At 40.3% G+C, this 25,451-nt stretch overlaps 1 protein-coding gene across 1 annotated transcript in view; it reads right to left on the reverse strand.

Annotated features, from left to right (window-relative positions):
- FCHSD2 (FCH and double SH3 domains 2) overlaps window positions 1-25,451 on the reverse strand; it is a gene marked incomplete at both ends in the record, with an annotated part of 167,780 nt that overhangs the window by 111,928 nt on the left and 30,401 nt on the right. Inside the window, one exon of the mRNA XM_082012210.1 lies at window positions 20,270-20,315. Coding sequence (XP_081868336.1) covers window positions 20,270-20,315 — 46 coding nt within the window. The remainder of the gene's footprint in view (window positions 1-20,269; window positions 20,316-25,451) is intronic.

Consider the following 25,451-nt stretch of genomic DNA (forward strand, 5'->3'; position numbering starts at 1 on the left):
GGGACACAGTAGCCTGCCTGCATCAACAACAGAAGATACTGTAATCTCATGAGTTCCAGCCAAACAACAAAACTCTTTTAATGCAGAAGTAATATTCAATGAAAGAAATACACTTAAAATTTCAAGGGGAAAAAAATGGCAACTTAAAATATCTTACACTGGCTGGATATCAAGACTGGCCAAAAGCTGGTACGTCATGGACTATGATGTACATCTGTAAAAAATGCTGTAAGATAAAATCATGGCAAGAGTGGGAACACAGGCAGGAATCTAAAGCAAACAAGCCTCATTGTAAAAAATTTCTTCCTTAGATCTAGTCGAAATCTGCCCTCTTTTAGTTTAAAACCATCAGCCCTTTTCATATCGCAACAGGCCCTGCTAAAAAGTCTGTCCCCACCTTTCTTATCAGCCCCTTTAAGTCCTGGCAGGCTGCAATAAGGTCTCCCCAGAGCCTTCTCTTCTCCAGGCTGAACCACTCCAACTCTCTCCGACTTTCTTCATCTTTCTTGTGATCTGAAACATCTTGACCACAGCATAAGGACCCTCCAAGGCCCTATGGGGTTCTCTGTTCCCATTTTGTGTGGCCTCCTTAACACACGATCTGTCCATCAGCCACAACACATAGATTGTACCCCATACAGGGAACGTATGATCTGGTTCATACGCAGAGGACACCATGGAAATGGTGAGTTAGGAAGGTCTTGCCATGCTATGCTTCCTGATGCAAGTCCTCAAGCATGAGCCCCAGCAGACTCTGCTGGTTTTGGATGGGATAGAGTTAATTTTCTACACAGTAGCTGGTATGGGTCTGTGTTTGGGATTTGTGCTGAAGACAGTGTTGATAACACAGGGATGTTTTCGTTATTGCTGAGCAGTGCTTACACAGAGTTGAGGCCTTTTCACCTTCTCACCCCACTCCACCAGCGAGAAGGCTGGGGGTGCAGAAGAAGCTGGGAGGGGACACAGCCGGGACAGCTGACCCCAACTGACCAAAGGGATATTCCAGCATATAGAGCTGGGGGAAGAAGAAAGAAGGGAGGGATGTTCGGAGTGATAGCATTTGTCTTCCCAAGTAACCATTATGCATGATGGAGCCCTGCTTCCCTGGAGATGGCTGAACCCCTGCCTGCCCATGGGGAGTGGTGAATGGATTCCCTGTTTTGCTTTGCTTGCGTGCGCGGCTTTTGCTTTACCTGTTAAACTCTCTTTATCTCAAACCATGAGTTTTCTCACTTTTACTTTTCCGATTCTCTACCTGACCCCGCTGGGCGGGAGTGAGTGAGCGGCTGCGTGGTGCTCGGTTGCGGGCTGGGGCTAAACCACGACAAGACCCAATGACTCACTTCACCTCACAGAATTACGTGCTTGTTTTCACATAGCTCGGTTCCAGCAATCATCGGTGACAACGCCAAAATCAAGAGCTATGAAGACTGAGTGGTCAATGCAGATCGCATGGGGAGGATTTCTGAAAATACAGGTAGTCAAATATGTCAGTACAACTGTAGAATAGATGTACTTTTGACCATGACCTGGCGCAGACACATTAATGGAGACTGCCTACATAGAAAGGAGATAAAGCACAGAAGGATAATAGCAACTGATCCAAACGTTTTTCACCATTTGGAGTATTAGAGAGAGGAACAAGAAGATGTAATTTGTGTTTTTACTGAAATTTAGAAAAAAAATTATGCTTTATCTATCATGATGGCTTATGCCATTATTGTCCTTTCCTTCACAGATGTTCAAATGGGCAATCAAAAAGGGTTTCGTTTTGTCAGTTTTTCCCCTGCCATTAGTCATAGGAAAAAAAAACCCAGCTCAAGAGAAACAAAAGGCTGTAAGAGAAGGAACTGAAATGCCCATCTTTACTCTACATTTTACAAAGCCGTCTCCACATATCAAAACAGCTCATTAAGTACTATGATTTCTTCTTGCAATCAAACCTTTTTATTTCTCTCCAGAGCCTACTGCAGGAACAGAATTGCACGACGCTCCTCTGCAATTGGAGACTTCACTTAAGTGCACACTGCCTGAACGCGAGGTGATGCAACGAATAAAGGCCCTGTCAAATATAAGGATGTTAATGCCAGAAATGAATTCTGCAGTGTTAATGGAGTCCTCAGATTTGCTAGCAGCTGTAAGTTTTGCCTTCAAAAAATAATTTCACGACCCCTGCCCTCCCTCCCCATTCCCTATTTTTATACCTGTAAAAATACAGGTATAAAAGCTGTGTTTAAAGGAACTTTTGATCTTTGATCCTCATGTCCCTTTGAGAACCTTCCCTTCACCATCAATTGGGATGAAACCTTTTGTTCCCAACTACAAGAAACAACTGACAAGTTGGTCATGGTGGCAAGCTTGGTGTCAAAGAAAACTGAAGCAGAACATGGCAGGATCAGTTGTAGGATGTCTTCACTTCTCAGATTTTAGATATAAGACTAGAGGCAAATAATGATCTTTCATTAAAAAAAGGGATATTTATTTACTCACTCTTTTCTTTTACATATATGAACCTCTCTATGGAAGATTTAGCTTAGTTTTACAGGAGTATACACCATTCTGGTTCTATTCATGTTCTGTCATAGCCTCCACAAGCTGGATGAATTTGTTCAGCTTTCTTCTTTATATTTTTCTATCCATCTAACAGCAGCATGTGCATATGTACAGCATGTTTTCAAATCAAAGGCCTAAAAATGGGCACATCAATTCAAAACTTTGCTTTGCCCCCTCAATTTTCAACAGATAGTCTCATAACAGTTAAGTAAAAAACTGTATCATCATTACACCTAGTAACAGTTGTATATTTGAAAGCTCCTTTTAAAAAGGTAGACAGAGTATAATCATTTATATCCAGAAGACTACACTTTTATGAACACACAGAAAAAGTAATCCTACTCAGAAGTCCCAGCCCCAACACACATGTACTGGAGGGCATTCATACAGATGCTTTGCTCCACCTTAAGTGAGCAGATATTATCAAGAAAAACAAAACCAGAAAACCAACAGCAGACAGAAAAAGTCTTTCAAGACACTACTATAAACTGAAAAAAAACCCCAATTTGATAGGAAAAATGCAAATTTCTTGCTAGCCTATTTAGATAGACAATCAAAAAGCAAACTCAGATGTACTTGGCATCCTGACCAGCAATAAATCCAGGAAACCTAATAGCTCACAGATTTCACATCTCAAAAAAATGTGACCAGCCCTTACTATTTTTTTTTTAATATCTTAAATTACCTCTTTATGGTTTGTGAAGGTAAAAAAAGCTTTGAGTCAGATTTGTACACAATCAGCGCTAAGAAAACCAGTGCTGAGGTGTTTTTTTTCTTAAATCTGCAGGCTTTAACTTCCTCCTACTCAATTAGTTTCTGTTGGCCAACAGTATGAAATATGCTTTCACTCTCGTTGAAAATATGACAAACTATCCTTTAAACTGCAAAAGACGCTGTGTTATGTATATTGCTAGTGGAATGAAGAGCAGCAAGAATATCTGTCAAGCAGGAAATAACAGTATTAAAAAAAGCTGAAAAAGGGATAGGAGGAATAAGCCTATGCAACCACCAAAACAATTCTGGTGACTGAAAGGCATTTTCTACAAATATACATTAAAATGTAAATCAGTGTTAAAGATTTTTTTCCTGCACTATACTTACACTAGATTTTCACGTCATGCATGACATTCACGTTTACTGATGATGATGTCACTAACTTACCAGTCAAACTGTATCTTAAAATGTTTGCTCAATATAACAGAAGTACAGAGATAATTTATTTTAATATACAGGGAAATCTCCCAATATAAAGCTTACTGCACACACTAATTTTATTTTTCACAGAAAATGGAAAATACTGGAAAATGATTACCCAGTTTCTCAAGTACGCTGCTGCAACTAATAGGATACAAACCAGTGAACACCACTAAATGAAGATAAGTCATAACAGTTTCAGAGATTAAGAAAATAATCACCACGCCATTTTCATTGAAATTGCAAGAGACTGAACCACAGTATGTTCTCACTAGTTCATACTTGTAATTAGGAGATTCATTTGCATACATGAATTTTATGTAAGTAGAATGGATGCCATAACATAAATTCCTTCCCCATTTTGGCTTAAATTCAGGATTGTAGTCCAAGCACATGCTTACATCTATCCCAGGTTTTTTACAGCTAAGACAAGTAACAGTTTTGTTGAATTTATGTGCCCAAAATACCACGATTTGGTTAAAACCTTTCACCTAAGTAGCAGACAACTGTTGACTTATATTGGTATTTCCCTGGGTGCTCTAGAGAAGACTTCAAGGTCTTTTTGGTTTATTATTATCATTATTATTATTTTAGTGATGTTGCCAATCCAGTAAATGCCACCCACACTGTGTTCTGAAACAGGTATGGTGGAGGGAAGAAACTGGAAGCGCTAACACAGGATGTTCCCTTACGGCGTTCCCAAGCCATGACCCGCAGGGGAGCATGTCATGTATATCATCTATACGGACTACGTATGAGGCCACATTATTTCTTCCAGGACCCAGCTGGACAGCATCTCCCTCATCAGTCTTGGTTCTGTACAAAAAAACCAAACACAACACCCCCCCAAAAAACACCCACTATTTAATTTTTTTATTTTAAAGCTATTCAAAACTGGCATCTTGAAGACCTCTAGCACTGCACTGACAAAAAACTAGAGCACAAAGCTTTTGTTATTTATTCCTTCGAAAACAATGTGTATGGGAATGACACAGTTGAGGTGAGTTTCATTGATGGCCTCACAGACCTGGAAATATAAATGTTTGAGGCAACAGCCTTTTTTTGGTAAACTATCAGAAAAAATCCCCTAGGATCTAAAAGCTGATGTAATACCTACTTTCTTTTCATATTTTCACAGAATCACAGAAGGGTTTGGGTGGGAAGGGACCTTTCAAGGCCATCCAGTCCAACCCCCTGCCATGAGCAGGGACATCCCCAACTTGAGCAGGTTGCTCAGAGCCCCGTCCAGCCTGACCTGGGATGTTTCCAGGGATGGGGCATCTACCACCTCTCTGGGCAACCGGGGCCAGGGGTTCACCACCCTCAATCTCAAAAATTTCTTCCTTAGATGTAGACAAAATCTGCCCTCTTTGAGTTTAAAACCATCACCTCTCGTCCTGTCACAACAGGCCCTGAAAAAACATTTTGCAGTAGTTCCTTTAAATATGGGCAAACCACTTAATTTTTAAAGAAAAGCTTACATATTGCTGGTAAAGATTAAGAAGACGTAAAAGTTTTTCCATCTACAGTTTATGAATATATCATGTATTTATGATAAAGCAAGAAGGTTGCACAATTGTGGCTCCAGAGGGGACACAAAAAATAAGCCTTATTCCCGTAACACGTGCGAAAAACATCCTAGCCATTTACTTCACGTATTTACCCAAGCAGTGAGCCACGCAAACAGCAGCACGCGCTCACATGCCTAGATCACAGAGACAGGCTTCTTTGCTGCTTGCACATATTTGTTAGATTAGCAGCACATCTTTTATTACTTTGCAGCTGCCATTTGGACTCCTCTCCTGCAATGGCCGGAGTAACCTTACGTTTCCTTTTTCCCTCCTCTTTCTTGGGACAGTAGGCAGGACTGGCTGATAAAAGGCCTTTTATCTGTATAAAACCGAACAAATCGACTACTATGTATGTAGGGTCTTACGCCGAATCATCACTTACGGTAGATTTGACTTAAACATTCTCTCCCTGTTTTTCTTTTTTTAGCTGTCAACACATTCTGGTTTGTACAGGTCTGAAAGCGTAACTTCCAAGGCTGCAAAGGGGAAGAAAGGAGTCTAGTTTTAAAAAATAGTTAAGAACATGTCTACTGTACCCTTTAAAGTAATCCTTGGTCTAAGACAAACAGCTTTAGTAGCCAAGACTGTCTGCCCAGTTTACCTTACGTCCATCTAATAAACTGCTAAGTGTCAAGCGTAAAATCTGGATCACTGGGGTCAGGGGCTGCTCTAGAAGTGAAAAAGATGAGAGGCCACTCCTGTAAAAGTATGTTCAAGCATTTTTACACCGTACATACAAATTTATGTACTTTAACTATTGCACAGTAGGTTAAATGAGCTTTTCTTTTTGTTTTTTTTTAAACCAGTGGAGACTTTATCCACGGGAAAATTACGGTAACATGATCTGAGAAATCTGAACATAATAACTTCTCAGAAATATCACTACTTAAAACACATGGAGTCATACAGACATAGTCCAAAAACACTCTAATTACTGTGCAGAAGGTGCGATCAACATTTCTTCAAGTCCCATTGAAGAAAGGAATAACAACTCTTATAAATTACCTTTGCCTACGTAACATTTATAAACCCGCTGAACTAGCTGAATTTCAGAAAGATTAAATCAGCTGAATTAACTAGCTGAACTTCAGGATAAAACAAAGCATGAAGCTCTATGTAACTTTATTTCTGCATGGATCATTTTTTTAAACAAACATTTTCATTTTAATTACACCCTCCAGAGTACCATTCTCAGACAATTCAGTGACTGCTGTTTTTCCCTAAATTATGGCCTTTGAATTGTAACCGAGAACGCGCTCATTAGGTAAAGAAGCAGTGTTCTGTTGGAATACAAATGATTTTTTCTTTTTTTTTTTAAATTGGTGGCTCCAGAACAAATGCAGGGCTGAGAAGGTGCATAAATGCAAACAGAAGACAAAAGAAAGTTAAAAGACAAATGGCTTTTGACTTGTCTACGGTTGTGCTAGAAAATATGAGGAAGGGATGATAGGTGATGCTCATCCACCAAATACTGGCTTTTTTACCTAGAAGCTTTGGGGATAAAAAAGACCAACCCACACTCAGAGCATTTATAAGCTTATTGACTGAAACTGCACAGAAATCTCCAGCACTGGTTTGCAAACCAGGATGCGTTTCCCAGCCCTGAGGAAACGATACCAGCCCGAAAGCTGAGAATAAGGGCAGGAAGAGAACAAAGTGCAGAAAGGAAGGCACGGCCATTACCAGGGGACTGTGAAAAAGGAGGGGGGTAAATGGCCAAAGAGGCGGCTGGGGTAGGGCCTGAGCTATCAAACAGCGGTGAGAATGAAGACGCATTTTTCACAAGGCCTGCTGAACGCTGGAACAGCCCCACAGAGGTCTGGGAATCTCCATGTGCCAAGAATTTCCAAACTTAAAGGGATGAGGGCCTAAGCAACCTCACTGAACTTTAAAGTTAGCCGAGCTTTGACCAGGAGGTTGGACCAGATAATAGCCAGGAATCTCCTCCACCCAAAATTATCCTGATTCTAAGATGAAGAGTAGAAACAGCTCCATTACTCAAAGGTCCCAGGAAAGGAAGAGGCAGCCGTGACTGACTGAAACACAGACAACTTGGGCAGTGATACCACCTTCATTCCTGACCTGTGAACGGCCTAACCCCCCACTGCCTGCTCTTCACCCCAATTTTTTCACAAGAGCATTCTCATAACATACCTGACCCAGACACCTTGTCCCAACACATTTTCTAGTTCACTTTCCCTTGTCTTTCCCACACTTCAGCCACCTCCTCTCCTACTGCACCCCAATAATCCTGCCACCCATCCCCTCGGATATATACAGCACAGGAGAGACACGGACCTGCTGGAGCAGGGCCAGAGGAGGCCCCAGCAACGCTCCGAGGGCTGGAACAGCTCTGCTGGGAGGACAGGCTGGGAGAGCTGGGGGGGCTCAGCCTGGAGCAGAGAAGGCTCCGGGGAGACCTTCCTGCAGCTGCCAGGGCTGAGAGGGGCTGAGGAGAAAGATGGGGACAGACTTTTTAGCGAGGCCTGTGCAATAGGACAAGGGGGAATGGTTTTAAACTCAAAGAGGGCAGATTCAGACTAGATCTAAGGAAGAAATTTTTGACACTGAGGGTGGTGAAACCCTGGCCCAGGCTGCCCAGAGAGGTGGTGGATGCCCCATCCCTGGAAACCTCCCAGGTCAGGCTGGACGGGGCTCTGAGCACCCTGCTTGAGTTGAAGATGTCCCTGTGCACTGCAGCGGGGTTGGACTAGATGGCCTTGAGAGGTCCCTTCCCACCCAAACCCTTCTGGGATTCTGTGATATAAGAATTAGTTTTTGATCAATGAAGGAAGGGCATGAGAACTAGGATGAAACAAATGGCCACAAAATACGGTTGGAATAATCTTTTTCTTTTCTTAAAAAAAAAATAAAAAAAAATTAATAGGATGTGGGCTCTTTTACTGTAAACTGTATGCCTCACCTTAGTGGTAATTTTTCACATTTTCCAAAATACTGTGTAAGTGTATCCCACTCCCTTCTCCCAAGTTGTTCTTAAGATTTAAAAAACAGGGGTACAAAGTATTTGTATTAGGGGGAAGACATAAAGCCAAACTTAAACAACTCTGCGATGAATATGTGATGCATATAAGGAATACTGGTATGGAAAGCTAGGGAATAAAGAGGAGCCTTCCTCTTGTATACCCAGGACAAGATATGTGAGAAGACACGCATGAAAAAGGAATCCAAACAGCGGTGGAAAAGACGAGGTAGCGTATTGCTGGTATGGACTTATGACTCAGGGCTGTTGTTGCTACTACTTTGGAGGCCCAAAGTTTCCACTTCATTTATTTTTAAAGCACTGAGTTGTGACTAGCCTGCCCTCTTAAATCACAGGAAAGAGAAAAGCAGATATAGGGAAGGATGACTTTTTGGATCGAACGTGTTAGAAAAAAGCTGAAATGCTGATGCGGTTAGGAAAAAAAAAACCAAACACCCAACTGACAGTAGAGAAAACAGCAATGCCCACAGAAGCAGCTCACAGATAACTCCACAGACTGCAAGATACACTGCCTGGTTCACTAAAACTGGGAGACCAAGTAAAAATGAACAGCTTTTAAGAATAAAGTTTTTCATCTGAAAGTAGAGCACTTACATGTATCAGAATTCCAGGCAGTGGATGCTTGTGAGCGCAGTAATTGGAAAGAAAAATAACGGCTAAAAGCAGGCTAAGAGAAATTTGCTTGCATCAGTTCAGCAAAAAATGTAGTTTCTTTATGAAGGGCTTTCTTTGTAGAAATAGAGTAGTTCTAAGCTTAGCAACCCCTTTATAAGGAACTAGATGTTTTCACTGAAAATAGAAGCGGACAGTCCACCTCTGTTCTTAGAGAAATATTATTTTACCCTAAAGAATTCCATAAAAACTGTAGCAGATAGCTTAGCATTTTTAAAAGGCTGCCTTTTAAATTTCTTTTTAAATGGACAAATATTTTATTAGAAGGCATTTTAATTTTCCATCTAACAGAAAAGAAGTCAGTGAGACAAAACCTAAATCAAATACCTGACTTCCACCCCCCCACCCTTTAAGTGCTGACGTGTTTGATGGAGAAGAAAAAGTACACGACCAACTGAATGCAAATCTACATAAAAAGAAAAGGTCACGGATAATATTGTTTGGAATGTCACACGTAGACCCATAGTCTTTATTCCATGCAAAGTATATTATATTAAATGTTAAACGGACATTTAATATAGAGAATTCTAAAGAGCTTCTTGTTTTGCAGTAAAAAGGGAAACGTGCACTAAGAGGCTGAACTGTGACAAGTGCAGAATAGTATCAATAATCCCATTATACCACCTGATTTGTCAAACCTGTCTTTACAAGTTCGTCTAAAATTCACAATAGTGTTCTTAACCGTTTATGAAATGGGGCAGATCACATCTTTGTAGCCACTGATTCTCCATGCTTTGTTGGGAAGAATGGCATGAATAGCTACTAAGTCTTACACTTCATTTTCTTCAACCTCTTATTGATATCCTGGTGTTTTGAATGCTGTTTGACTATAGGAGAGTATAATATAAAGGTAGTATCAAGCAGGTGTTTTCTTTCTGGAACCAGCAAGTTCTGTTGATGTATTACGCAATGTCATGGCTTAACGGACCAAAGCAGGTCATCAATATGCATAACCTCCACATCAGGCAGTGACCAGGAAGCGGTACAGATCCTCTCCCAAAAAACTGAAAGTCTGTCGAGCTGAGATTGAAAACAAACCAACAAAACAGTCCAGGCTCCAGGTATCTGAAATCATGTGTGTACACACATTCCACACCAAATACGAGATCTTTCAGGAAAAAGGCAAAGAATAAAGACACTTATTTTGAGTGATTACTCATTAATAAACACACATTTCTCATAATTCAGGTTGAAAAACATGTTTTCCTCTTAGTTTTGGACCTTAATTGAACAAATCCAAAAGTCTTTTAGAGGTCATCACAGCTTATGCAGAAGAATTATCATAAACTAAATGATGGCATAGAATAAAGAAAACTTATTTTGCCAAGGAGGTACTTAAAAGAAACTTTTCTCCTGGTAGAAAATTTTCTTCCAGAACAATGTTTTGGGAGCTACTACTAATTGCTGGACACCTCTAGACAAATGACAGGGTTCTTAAATTTTAAGGTCTTTTTTTAACAGAAAATGAAAGCATACAGCAAGGCAACTATTTAGACAAAGATTATTAAATTGCTGGACTGGAAGGTGGGGATGCCTTATTATCACTGATTTTAACCTGATTAAGTTGTGTAAGCAGAGAAAGTCTCAAAAAAACATATGCAACAATTCTCTAGCTCTTAAATTAATTACTCAAAAATGAGAAAAATGAGCAGAACAGATAGCAAGCAAAAATTTAGACAGGCTGGGACAAATAAATTTGTCAGATAACTACACAAAAGTCACAATTCGTGTAGAAGGCTTTAAGAAAAAGATATACACAAAATGGAAAGAGAGGAGATAGAGGCTACTGAGAAATTCAAACTGGGGAGGGGAAAATTCTGTTGGCTGATGGAATGATGGACAATGAATTGGAATTTGCAATAATACAGGCCCACTATCAGGTGAGGAGATTAAATTTATAAGTGGACTTCGAAAAGGCAAACACGATCAATATTCTGTATTTGAAAGCTGCAGTTTGCTTATGTTTCTAACACAAATGAGCATACTAGTACCATGGGGAATGTGTGACATTAATGAGGAAAAGGACTCTCTAATCAACACACCCATAAACCTCAGATCTTAAAAGAGAAACTCTTGAGCCACTGAAGTTCATTTTTTTAAATGCTGTAGTATCAGAAGACAAGATAAATGTACATGGAGATGCTCTTCCTCACGTACAAAAACACTATTTAATAAACATTGGGAGCAAGTGGATTCTGCTTTTTGCAAAAATTCAACGAGTCAATATGTTCATGAGAACCACTCTTGCACATTTCCCACCATTTTTTCCACTTGATTCATACGTCAGTGTGTCATAGCGAACAGAGTCATAGGTCAGCACTGAAGGTCAAAGAAAGTGAACACCCCCCGCAATGAGCAAGAATGGCAGACTGGCAACAATGGATGAGGAGAAGGTTGAGGTACTCAACAACTTCTTTGCCTCAGTCTTCACTGGCAGTGTCTCTTCCCACACCTCTCGAGGGAATGGCCTGCAAGACGGGGACTGGAGGAGCAAAGTCCTTCCCACTGGAAGAGAAGATCAGGTTTGAGTCCATCTGAGGAACCTGAATGTACACAAGTCTGTGGGCCCTGACGAGATGCATCCCAGAGTCCTGAGGGAATTGGCTGATGTAGCTGCTGAGTCACTCTCCATGATATTGGAAAAGTCCTGTCAGTCAGGTGAAGTCCCTGGAGACTGGAAAAAGGGAAACATTGCACCCATTTTTAAAAAAGGTAGCAAGGAGCAATCTGGGAACTGCCAACCTGTCAGCCTCACCTCTGTGCATGGGAAGATCATGGAGCAGATCCTCCTAGAAGCTCTACTGAGGCACATGGAGGGCAGGGAGGTGATTCGAGACAGCCAGCGTGGCTTCACCAAGGGCAAGTCCTGCCTGACCAACCTAGTGGCCTTCTAGGATGGAGTGACCACCTCAGTGGACAAGGGAAGAGCTACCAGTGTCATCTATCTGGACTTGTGTAAGGCCTTTGACACAGTTCCCACAACATCCTTCTCTCTAAACTGGAGAGATGGATTTGATGGGTGGACTGTTGGGTGGATGAGGAATCAGTTGGATGGTCACACCCAGAGGGTAGTGGTCAATGGCTCAATATCCGGATGGAGATCAGTGATGAGTGGTGTCCCTCAGGGGTCCGTACTGGGACCAGCACTCTTCAGTGTCTTCATCAATGACATAGACAGTGGGATCAAGGGAACTCTCAGCAAATTTGCAGGTGACACCAATCTGAGTGGTGCAGTTGACATGCCTGAGGGACGGGATGCCATCCAGAGGGACCTGCACAAGCTCAAGGAATGGGCCTGTGTGAACCTCATGCGGGTTCAAGGTGCAGGGTCCTACACCTGGGTCAGGGCAATCCCCGGTATCAGCACAGGCTGGGGTGAACGGATGGAGAGCAGCCCCATGGAGAAGGACTTGGGGGTCCTGGTGGGTGAAAAGCTGGACAGGAGCCGGCAACGTGCACTCACAGCCCAGAAGCCAACCGTGCCCTGGGCTGCCCCCAAAGCCGCGTGGCCAGCAGGGTGAGGGAGGGGATTCTGCCCCTCTGCCCCGCTCTGGGGAGACCCCCCTGCAGTGCTGCGTCCAGCTCTGGAGCCCTCAGCACAGGAGAGACATGGACCTGCTGGAGTGGGGCCAGAGGAGGCCCCAGCAATGCTCCGAAGGCTGGAACAGCTCTGCTGGGAGGACAGGCTGGGAGAGCTGGGGGGGCTCAGCCTGGAGCAGAGAAGCTCCAGGGAGACCTTCCTGCAGCTGCCAGGGCTGAGAGGGGCTGAGGAGAAAGATGGGGACAGGCTTTTTAGTAGGGCCTGTAGTGATAGGACAAGGCGTAACGGTTTTAAACTAAAAGAGGGTGGATTTCAACTAAATCTAAGGAAGAAATTTTGACACTGAGGGTGGTGAACCCCTGGCCCAGGTTTCCCAGAGAGGTGGTAGATGCCCCATCCCTGGAAACATCCCAGGTCAGGTTGGAAAGGGCTCAACTTGAACCCGGTCTAGTCGAAGATGTCGCCGCTCATTGCAGGGGGGTTTGGGCTAGATGACCTTAAAAGGTCCCTTCCAAGCCAAATATTCTATGATTGTATGTGAAGACTACTAATGTATTACACATTAATGAGGTAGACACAACACATTTTCGTGAAGCATTTGTCTTAATACCTAATGAAATTTTTATTTGAATACAACATTAGGTACTAGTAACTAAGACTTCAAAACTGTCAAAAGAATCTTTGATCTAAGCCATGTTCAGTTGAGTTTTCCAAGCATCTGCACAAGGCCCTCTTAGTAGTCTGTGCTTTCTTCAACTAAAGACAACAAAAATCAGCAGAGGAGTAACTAACCAAGAGGACAAAACAGTCACAAAAAAAGAATTTAAGTCACTCTGTAAACTAGGGCAAGTTCAAACAAAACGTGTTCTCATACAGATCTTCAGGCTTGCATCAAGCATGCCTGTAGTGAAGTGCTTCAGGAGTAACAGATGCCCACAGCGGGGACTGCTGGAGCTGGAAGGTGGAAAGCGAGAACTCTCAGGGGTTGTCGTGTGCTTCAGGTGCCAGCGGTGACATGGATGTCAACCAAAGACATCATCTCCCAGAAAGCAGCAGCTACTTGTGAAGGCTCTACAACCTGCCTAGTTTGTAGGGTTAATAAAAGAGCGGGTTTTTTTCCCACTTCTTTATTTTTCCTCCCAGAATCCTGCTCAGTTTTTTATATTTTTATTAACGATGCAGGAAGAAGTCTACAGAAAGAAGTACAGTATGTTTACAAGCAAACCTGCCTGACAGGGTTTTCCATGACAGATGGGATCAACCAGAGCAAGATTCCAAAGCGGGAGAAACAGAGGAGCCTCACAGCCCCTAAGTATACATGAGGGAATATCACTCAGTGCAGGAATAGGCCTGAATGGCTCCGGCATTTCTGCATTTGGATCCGGAGGTTTCTTGGATACAGCTTTTCCCCCTCCCCCAACTAGCCATGCCAACGAGACTGAAGGGAGCAACATCCAAAATAAAGTAACGCATGAAGCTTCAGTGGGTCTGCTGACTTCTCCTATAGAAATTCCTACAACAGGAAAGGCAGAAAATTCAGCTGAGACCTTGGATCGTAAGATTTCAGTAGCTGTTATCTCTGTACAGGTAAGAAATGAATTCTCCTAAGTCAGAGAGGTGCCATATTCACACAGCCCCTACGGAAAACAACTGAAGCTGGATAAGGGCCATCTCCCTCCAGGCTCTGATGGTGAGGCCACAGCCCTGGTTTGGGAGGAGAACATTCCCCAGCACTGGCGGACAAAAATGTGGTTTTCACATTTGGTTAAAAAAGCATTGGAAGATTATTAAAATGCTATTCAATATTACTGATAGTAGTAGTATAGAATGAAGTAATGGAATGAAGCTACCTCATACCTACTGATATACCTTTGAGTAATGCACGTGGACCAACTCAAGCCTCCGGGATTACTTCATGCAGCCAGCACGAGCCAGGCTGGATGTGGCTTTCTAAAGAAATCTAGAACACTACAGTAAAGACAGTGAAAATCTCAAGAGAAGGATTATATGGAGAAAATTCAGAAATGTAAAGGGGGTTTTGGTGGGGTTTTTTTAAGAATTTTTTGTCTGTCTTTTAAAATAGATAGCAATGATAAAGCCAACACTTGCAGATATGCAGTGAGCTCATTTATGCAAAAGGTTTAACTCTGAATTTTTCCTAATGTTTCCTACAGAAAGTTTGAAAATACAATAAATACATAGATGGATTTCAAAGCAATTTGCAGTCTTCCAAATTAACTGCTATCAAATACATCCAGATGTAGCAACCATTCATCTCACTGCAGAAAAGGAAATTTCTACATAGTCTACTCATTTACTACATGCGGAAGTTTCTCTGCAGAGAAACCGCGGAACGATAGCCAGGTTTCTTCAAAAGATAAGCCTGAGAAAAAACTAGTTTCTGTATATGTACTAATTACCAACTAAACCTCTCCCTCACATGGAGGAGTGACTTCTGGAGTACAGAAGTCAAAGGTCTTAATTCCCTAAAACATAAAGTATGCCTAAGTCTTAAAAACACATCTTCTCGACAACCCCCCGAAAGCTAATTGCACAGGTATTTTTTAAATTACTGCTTGATTACAAAAGTCATCGATTTCAGTCATAAAGCAAAAACAGGACAAACGTCTTAAATATTACAGAAATACTTTAGAGGGAGATTTACTGCAGCAGTAAATCTAATGTCATCCTCAAATGAAGAAATAAATAATTCAAGTTCATCAGTGAACAAAACAGGCTACTGATCAGTCACCCTATGGCTGCTTCTTGTTTGTTCCCAAGTTGGGGACCCACCCTTAAAGTCTACAATCTCTTCCTGCTCTCTGTAAAGCCACAGTAACCTTCTGTATCCTTTGGGCTGAAAAAAACCCCAACCCAAAACATTCTGTCCAGACTACAGGGAATGAACTAATAGCAAGTTGTTTGTTGGATTTTCAAGGCAGGTACTTCAAGGTTTTTTTTTACTGATGCCTCAGGGGTTAGCTAGCTGCTGAGTCAGAGGGAAGACTTTGTTTCACCCTGAAATTTTGTTTTATTCCAAACCTGTCCTAAAGCTGTGTTTGCCAAGCTGTGGTTGTTTTGCCACGTGGGATTTCTGAATCAATCCAGGTGACTTGTGTTCAGTGCTGAAACAGCCACATTTATAGAGCTCTCTAGCACCTTCCCCGAGCTCTTCCTGTGTAGTGTCTGCCATCCTCCTGCTCTTACGGTTAATATTGCAACACCACAATAAAGCAATAGATTTTCAAAAGAGAAGTACTTTACCTAGCACCTTAACTTTCTTACTTGAAAGATTCTACTTTTATTAGAAGTGAAGCAATTTGATTTTCAAGACAGTTGATCTGTGATCTACTAAAGCACATCTTACCTCTTCCTAATATGCCAGCGCAGGTACCTTACAAATAAATACTTGCTCAGGACTCCTCCTCTATAAACCTCAAAGCATTTTGCAAGGCATAGGAAGAAAAAACATTGGAATTCTATTGCTGAAGCAAAAGTTGCATTAATTGCCAAAGGCTTCTGTTTAAAAAATTAAAAAAAAAAAAAAATTTCCCCAGGAGACCAGTGATCTAGTTCCCATTCTATCAAAAAAAGACCTGTATTATGTTGGCTAAAATTCACTCAATTTCTCTAATTCCTTATTAGGGAAACACTATCACCTTTCCAGTCTTCACAATACAAGGATAAACCAGTTAACATTTGCAAAGCATTGAACTACATGGTAAAAAACAGCAAAGAAAAAAAATTAGCCACAGCACAAGTTAGTAAGACACAGGGGGACATTTCTGATTTTAACCCTTAGAATTTTAATCCACTGAAAAACTGTTTAAAGGGCCACTATATCTTAAGTAAAGCAGTCTAGCGTCCTTGTCAGAAAATGGTAAAAGAAATGGTCAGCTTCTGTCTTCTGATTTGAAACAATGGAAAACTAATACAGTAAGAAAAAAAATAATCAAGCAACTATTTCGGCACAGCTGCCCATAAATATTTAGATATATAAAATAAATTATACAATATATTTGTTTATTATATATGTGCTTTATATATAATGTATATCATAATCATAAAATAGTTTGGGTTGGATGGGACCTTTAAAGGTCACCTAGTCCAACCTCTAAATATATATTATATATACACACACACACAACCTCTGTATGTATAACACACACATTATATATACACAAACCCTGCTATTGGAATATTGCCATTTTCTAGAATACAGGCACTTGCATATTCTGACATCTTGAAAGAAGTGTTTTTTCAAGCCTGGTGAGACACTTACGGGGTGAGGAAAGCTGGTAAAGGTAATCATCCTATGCGCTTCCATCCCCCTTACCTCTTGCCTTTACTGCTCCACTTCCTCTCGCCCCGTCAGGCTGCTGCTTCCTTTGCCATTCACTCCATCTTAGTTTAGGGCTCCTCTCCTGTTTATTGTCATTGATATAAAAAACACCAAAGGATGCACTATACTACCTTTTATTTTCTCCACGTTTTAAAATGTTTTAAATTTATCAAGTTTCTCATTGCAATAGACCCAGCAATCAACACCAAGTGACCTGTCCACTCCCTCCAGATCACAGAAAAGATAGCTATTCTTACTGAGCGTGCACAGCTCTTCAATATTAACTGATTTCCAGAAAAGAAAAAAAAAATCATAACAATTAGTGGCTTTTTAAAAATCTGAACAGAAACTTCTACTTGCAACTCGGTTCAAATTTGAAGCTCTCGTGCAGCTCACAGAATGGACTTTCCTACCTTTTTTCTACGTTATCGATGCCTTCGGCGTAGGTGCCACAGTTAGCAACTAATTAGCACGCACTGAAACGAGGAGCACGTTTCACAGCTCCAGCTCTTTGAGGTGACTTGCAGACCCAAAGAGATACACTACGTTGCTTGCCTAGAGTCATGTTTTACTCTGAAACACCGATTGCTCCATATTGAGCAAAAACAAAGCACGACAAAACCCAACAAGGAAGGTTGCGTCTGTGCTCTCCGGACGTGACACAGCCTGGGGAAGACTGCTGTCAAGCTAAAAGTGTTAAATAATAATAATAAAACATACATCAGAGATGTAATTATAATCTCAAATATTGTTTTTCCCCATTTTACCTATTTAACATGCTAGATGAAACGGTTTTTTACTAGGTAGCAGCAAAAGAAAATATGCGCAAAGTTCTTCTTTCACCTGACGAAAGAGTATCCTTAGCCACTGATTTCAGCTAGCTTATTAATCATGGAGAATAGCTAATAATAATACAAAATTGCTATTTAAATGATATTACTAGGAATACTGCTAATGGGAAATGAAAGCCCTTCTATACTCTCAATTCGAGTATTAAGTTAAGCCCCTAAGCATATACTAAATAACGTAGTACTGAAAATAAAAATGAAATAGCTTAGTGCATATTCACAACAGGTCTAGAAAAGACTGCAGAATTGCAGGACTGGGGTGGGTATGTCGGATACTTCTCCCATTTATACCACGGCACAGCCTAGAAAAGCCGGTAAAGAACCCACTGGAGGCAGACAATAAGCAGAAAAACAGCTCAGAAAAGCTTCAACAGCAACAGCTACAACACGGTGAAAAGCGTCGGTAAAAAAAAAAAAAAAAAATCCCTTGATAAAGTAAGACCTACAGCAATTTACACACAGATCCTGTAATTCATCACATACATTCAAGCCACTTACCATGTAATGAGGGATAAATTATAAACACTGAACCATGGTGTTCCACTAGCATTTGTGCAGGTTCTCCTTCTCCAAACAAAAGCACTCTGTGTATAGAAACTTGGCACCCAAGTGCTGCACATCAGCATACAAGTTTTTTAAACCAACAAAGCATTCGATTCTGGAAAACTTATTTTCACTGTCCAGCCTTCCACTTTTTTTTTTTAGCCTGCCAAAAAAGTTCTAAGTTAGAATATTCCAAGTTCCCTAAGGTGACAAAAGGCATTTGGCCAGAATCTGTGAAAAGATTTAGCAATCTTGCTTCAGAAACTAACTACTGAGAATTTCCAATTCCCTTTATAACTGGTTTAAAAGGAATATCCCACTGTTGATGAATACGACTTCACATTTACTTTGATTACAACTTCTCTCACCAAACGGCTTCATGTGAAATTTTATTACCATCTCAAAAACAGAAATCCTTTCACAGGCCCAAGAAGAAACATCCAACATTGTTCTTGAACTGTACACTTATCAGCAAACCAAGGAAGCGATCCCACAAGACTTCATTCATAGAATCAGCCATTCAATGAATCTCAAATGATGCAGCTGTATTGCTGGAAAGTTGGGGTTTCTTAAATGCAAGTATCTGAAAGCCTCAGTTGTTAAAACTGAGCCTTTCGAATCCAAGAACGTAATTATTTTTCCAACTTATCAAGTCTGTTCCCTAAATGCAGCGATTGCTGTAAGCGTCTCTGCATATAAAAAACATTCCCAGTGTAGAATGGATAAACGTATTAAGAATTGATCGTAAATTCTCTACAATGTCATTACAAAAATCACTAAAGAATACATAGTTTTAATCAAAGTTTCATTAGGCATGTATCGATTCTGCCACTGAAAAACTGCTATATTTAATCAAATTAAGTGCAACTGCCGATGCAATCAATGTACGCTAATGTAAATTCATGTACAATGAAAGAACTGGAGCACCAGTAACTGCAGACTCTTATAGCACCGTTGTGAGCGTTCGGATTAAATTCAGTACAAATTTAATTTGATTTACTCAGCTTTTTCAGCTAAGTTTGGGGCTGATACCACATGCAGAAAATCTAGGACTAGAAAACGTGTACATCGCCGTTTCAAAGCAGACAGAAATCCTCTTTCGTAAATCGACAGCAAAGTCTGGCCCACAGAAAATGTTTGTTCTGGATATACTTGTGGGTGATGCAGTACTGATGACTAAAAGGATGCTTAACACAACAGCCTACAAACTACATTTGGAAACATCCTAGCAACAGCTTGTATTTTCACATTTCACTTCAGTCACTGCCCCAACATCAACAATTGTAACGTCAAGAACATCTCCAGTTGTATTTACTGTACATTCAGTTCCACAAGCTCCCTCGCTTGTATTTTATTCTACCTTTAATCTATTTTAAAATAAATTAATGTATTTTTAATCTGTTGTACTTGGACTTAAGCTCCAAGAGCCTTTACCGTAAATTAAGCAAGCAGCTGCCCTTTGTTAGATGCTTTCTAATTTTGGAACAAGGGAGAAAACTCAATCCTCCCTCCTTTCTCACAAACAAATCAAAATTAATTCCACTCCCTATCACAAACATGAGACCAAATCTGGCTGCTTTTATTTCAGATGGATAGGAAGCTGCTCTTACTAAAGAATGTCAATGTAAATTTATTTTGGACTCAGTATGCCAGAACACATTTCCTCTCCCTCTAATTGACCCGATTTTACTTTTTACTCAAGTTTCACAGTAACGTCTGAGAAAACCTCAAAGAGTTGATTGACTTTACAACAACTTGAAAAAAATGTTAAAAATGTCTTCCATACCCAACAACTTGCTCAAGCCAGAATGTCCATGAAAACACAGAATGAGCCGAAGTCGTGCACAGGCCAAACTGCCCTAGTCAGTATTTCAACAGGTACTTTCATACTAAGCAACTTACGGAAAGAATAAATGAAAAAACATACACTGTGGAAAATTTGCTAATGAATAAGTTACCTCAAGAGAACAATGCCATAGATATTAAAATTATTCCAGAACCTACCTGTGCATATTCTTTCTCAATTGCAGCTCTTTTCTGACTGAATGCTCTGGAAGAAAACGGAAAAAATCCATTAATACATACAGCAAAACACTATGAATTCAGTAGTTGACTCAAAAGGATTTTCTGCTAGACATTCTTTATACTTAAATGAGCAACAGAAAAGCAAAATTGTTTGACAACTGTACTTCAGTAACCCAGCAACTTGTACATGTGGACTTCACATAGGTGGTGTTCAGATTTCCAAGTTTTATTGGACAAATTCAGTTCCCAGGACTACCAGCATAAATAGCATTTACTTCATTAAAGGCTCATCAGCTTTCCACTGGTATAGCCTAGGGAAGAATTTGGTAGTACAGAACAGAATTTGGCTTTATGCATCTAGACAGGCTTACTTACTTTTAATATTTTTAATTAAAAAGTCATGTTTCCTCAACACCAACCAAACACACCAGACTCACAGTTGTAGTCACAAGACTAACAGCTTCTCTTTAAACCCATGCTGTCCCACAGCAGTATCGTGATTACCCATCAGTGTAGCCGTATCACATTAGACGCGCTTAACTCACACGGTGCCAGCCATAGCATGTCACTCCGCATTAGCACAAGTGCTGTAGTCTCATATAGAGGCTCAAGATGCACCACCTCAACATATTTTAAAACAGAGGGTTTCAACACTATCACCGTTGTAATAGAAAGAAGGTTCAAATACCCAGATGTGTCAAGGCTCTTCTTCAATAGCTCTTTATCCCTTCAACAGCCAAAGGAGAGTAATTTTCTTCAAGCTATCCTATAAACTACTAAGCTTAAGGCTACGCCATCGGCAAAAGAAAATTTAATTCTATTTACATTAGTTACACAATAATTATGCTGACATGTTAATAAAAAATCCTCAGGAACATCCTATAATAAGGTTAACTCAATAAGCACAAACAAAAGGAGCTCTGAACAGGCTCTTTCTACTCCTGTCTACTCCATTTCACCCATGAAGAGCATCCACACGCTGGTAGGGTGTTATGGGCTCAGGGATGTAAAACGAAAGTCTAAATGCATTGTGATTACTGCTTTCCAGATTAATGATGGCCCCAGAGAGCTGGCCATATTCCAACTCCAATAATTACATCTCATCTTCCCAAATTCCCCTCCTGTAGCTCAGGTACAAAGGGCTGCACGACTGTGCCGTACAAAACACCTCTATTTCAGTAGGTAAAGCTGCCCGAGAGGTTTGGAAATGAATCCACCTTGTAAAGCATTCAAACTATTTCATCTAGTATTACTGAATGATTTTTTAGCCTCTCCTGTTCCAAAGTCCAAATAGCCCAGTCAGTTTAGCAAACATCTAAAAACTACAACATCCTTCAGAGTATAAAGAACTGCACAAATAACTACCAGGAATAACTGAAATGTGTTATCACTATTGAAAAGGTAAAAGAAAACAAGCAGCTGTCTTTGAAACATCAATCTGGGAAGACTTTAGGCAAAGGCAGTTATTTTCCAATTCTCAGCTAATCTTATTTGAAAATACACAATCAGAGCTAAATGTTAAGGATACTCAGCTTACACAAAACCTGGATATGGAGCTGCACATTTCACCATAAGTTGTTTTCTTCCCCTACACAAAACAAATTCCACTTAAACTAATTGTGTAACAACAGTTGTGACAAGCTGGAAGCCTAAGATATCCCCTAAAAACCTTCTACATTAAAAGGTTTACAGTAGAGAAGAAAAACAAAAGCATTCAGCTGGCCCTAGTGCAGAATTACAAAATACCATGCAAATCAAATTTACTCGCAAAACCGACAGAAATCTTGGACTTAGAACGACTGCAAGCTCCAGCATGAAGAAAATGTATTGTACATGAGCACCTCCATAAATCAGAAACATTTTAGAGTAGTTTTAGATTTTGTTCTGTCTTTTAAACAGGGTTTTACAAAAAAGTTGGCAAGACAGCACGTAATTCCACTTGTACAATACTTACATTTGTGTTTGATCTGTGTTTTGGTTAATGAAGAAAATGTAAGTACTGAAAGACTGGCAGGATCAGCCATCTGCATTCCTTGAAGCTGCTGTTCTCTGCTGCTTTGTGACTGCATTTCCCTCAATTAGTCAAACACAAAGCTGTTTTTAACCTTAGGACAGTTTAGACGGGAATCCTTTTATGACAACCATAAATATATTACAAAACATGATGAAATACAAGACTGAAGTAGACAAATTTCCCAGGAGAAAATTATTTTGAGCAGGGGAGTCTGACTAATAAATGCATCATACTTTAACTTGGGAAACCTGAAAACTGTCATGTATGTATCTTGACTTTATGTGCAAAGCTGGGATATTCTTAACCTTATTGTCATTCAAGATGGAATTTCAAGTTCATTCACATAAGGAAACATTTGGGTCCATAAGCTAATAAAATGTTCTCTAACTGTTACTGAAAAGTTTTTAAGAAATGATTTAGTGGGTCTGCAAGAAAGCAAGAACATTATTTCATTAAACTAGGATATGCTCATATCTACTATTACATCTCTTCCTCAAATTAACCGTTAAGTGCAAGAAACATCAGCGTTGCACACTCAAAAAAGTGCCTTAGTTTTTGTTTCTGGATGGCAATTACTAAATATCATCTCTATCTTGCAAACATTAATTCATGTGATATGCTTATTTCCTTTGCTCCACTAAAAATCATTTAAATTGAGTCTTTGACAGTTTAAAAAGGTGAGAAAGAATAAGTACAAAGAAATTCTACAATATTTGGTGTATACATCAAGCTTAAGACTGTCATTTAAGTATGATACTTGCCACAATCCTCACATTGCAGGAAAATCCCGACTTAGTCTCCAAAAAAAGAAAACCAGTTAAAAATAAAAAATAAGCTCACCATCAGGACAAGAAGCTGCCATTTAAAAGAAACACTATTTTAATACACATCCAGGATGTGACCAGGCGCCTGTCTTTAAAAGAGCCTGCTGCTAGGGAAGACTGCTGCCAGCCTGAAGAAAAAGTAACGCTCAGGAAAGTTATTTCACATACATGATTAAACGCCGAGAGGCAATGCCAGCCAGCCACAGCATTTCCTCACACCCCGCTGCCTACAGCCCCTTCCACGGTTTACGGCTCCGTATGACTAGAATGAAGCTAACCCTGGAGGGATGACGAAGGAACGTTCTTTCCAAAGCAGAAACAGCTAGAGAAGCTCTGCAGAGAAGGGTTGTCTTCCTTGGAAACGTCGGCAGCCGGCCAAGCCTGGTCAAAGACAGAGCAGTTGGGGTCAGGGAACACTCGCTCCTATTGACGTTAGGGCAAGAAGGACTAAATGCGGAGTTGGAAAGGACTTTTCTTTCGGGCTAAAAACGAGTAAGAATATCTGAAAAGGAGGAGGGTGGAGATTTTTCTGCTGCATAGCAGGACTTTGCCCACCTACATCTTCTCCTTACATTCCTCACCGGGCTTCTGACCTGGGATAACACACTCCAAGGCGCACCATGAGGCTGAGCCGGTCGCTTTGTTTCCTGAGGAGGGAAATTCTTTGGTCTTAATTCATAGGACTTTACGTGACAAAAAATATCCAGATGAAACGTAATGATCTGTCATATTAAAGAAATTAGATTATGTGATCTAACTTTCCTTTGGGCTGTGAAACAGTGGAACTGTAAGGGACCAGGAGAAAGAAAACCACACTTACTGGCATCCGTGCTTTGCCAATACTGCTTTCACCAGTGCCGACCCCTCGCTGTCACCACGAATTCCCAAACACGAATTCCAGCGACTGCCAGGTATTTAAATTGCTCATATCAATTTAAGATAACAGATGCTATGAAATATTCAGTTATAATTTGAAATTTTCATTGGAAATAAGCATAACAATGTGAAGGAAGGAGTCAGGTCAGTGGGGGACAATACTTCAAGAAGTCTTCCTATAGAGCTGTCAGTCACCAGGAGAAAGAGCCGGGTTCACCCTGGAACGTTGATGTCTGCTTGGGCTGGAAATATCTAAAGTCCCCACTTTCATGAAAAATCGGTATATTAACATCAAAATATACATTAGTGTTATACAAAACAATGTTGTATTTGCCAAGATTATCCAGTCACACAAATCTAAGGATGAAAATCACAGCTTGCATGGTGAAAATAGTTAAACACCACGATATCCTGAAACTCTGAAAGCAAATTACTCTCTATATTAAAAAGCTGATTTAACTACATCTACAGAGCTATGCAAAACTGTAAACAGACACTTCATGTACCACGCTCTTGAATAAAAGAAAGGCCTAAATTTGTATAGGTGAATGTATTTCCATTTAAAGGCTGAGAAATTCAACAGTGAGCCAAGCAGGAGCCTGAATCACACTTGGAACAAGTTCCCATGCAAGATCACAATAATAGTAAAAAACCCAGATGTATTAACTGGCAAATTGTTACAACTGACCTAGTGCTAGCAGTTGGTGTTAATACAGTTCTTTGGCTATGGGCGTTCAGATAAATTGTTTAGGAGTTTTAATGGGAAAAAAAATCCTCACAATTTATACAACTATGCAAAGCACCAGGAACAGACAAATTAGTATCAGATCTGGAATGTCCAAATGTGTTCGACTGAAGAAATGCACCTGTTTTAACTGATCTTGACCTAATAAGAGTCCTCTAATGCTACATCTGCAAAAGCAAGGAGCAGCAAATGAGAAAATAACATGCTCAGCTCTACAGAGACCAGATTTCCCCGACCAGTAGAACACAGAGGACTAGAATTGACACTTTCCAGTGCTGTTTATCTGAAAGACGATGAAAGGAAGGAGAATAAAAAAAAAATTCACACATGCACACACTGCATGGTGATGGTAACTCTCCAAAACCCTTTTTTAATCCTTCTAATACAGCCTACTGTATCCCTAACAGCATCAAAACAATGAAGTCAGTATAGTTTTCTCTTTGCTTTACCAACTGTGGATCTCCCCAACTCGACAAAAAACCACCTTAAGTCATGCAGATCAATAGAGTAGACCCGTAAAGTCCCAATACAATGAGAAAAGTAATGGGGAGAAAAAGCGGAGGAAGAGAGATTTTTCCATTGTTTCAATTTTATGGGGTATTAAGCCAATTTCAAAATTCAGTTTAAAAATTAATTCAGCCCATCAAAAATTCTTAAAGTAAATCTACTTAGGAATTGTAGAGCACATTACAACTGATTTTA

The sequence above is a fragment of the Phaethon aethereus genome, assembly GCF_964289735.1.
Source record: "Phaethon aethereus genome assembly, chromosome: 1".
NCBI lineage: Eukaryota > Metazoa > Chordata > Aves > Phaethontiformes > Phaethontidae > Phaethon > Phaethon aethereus.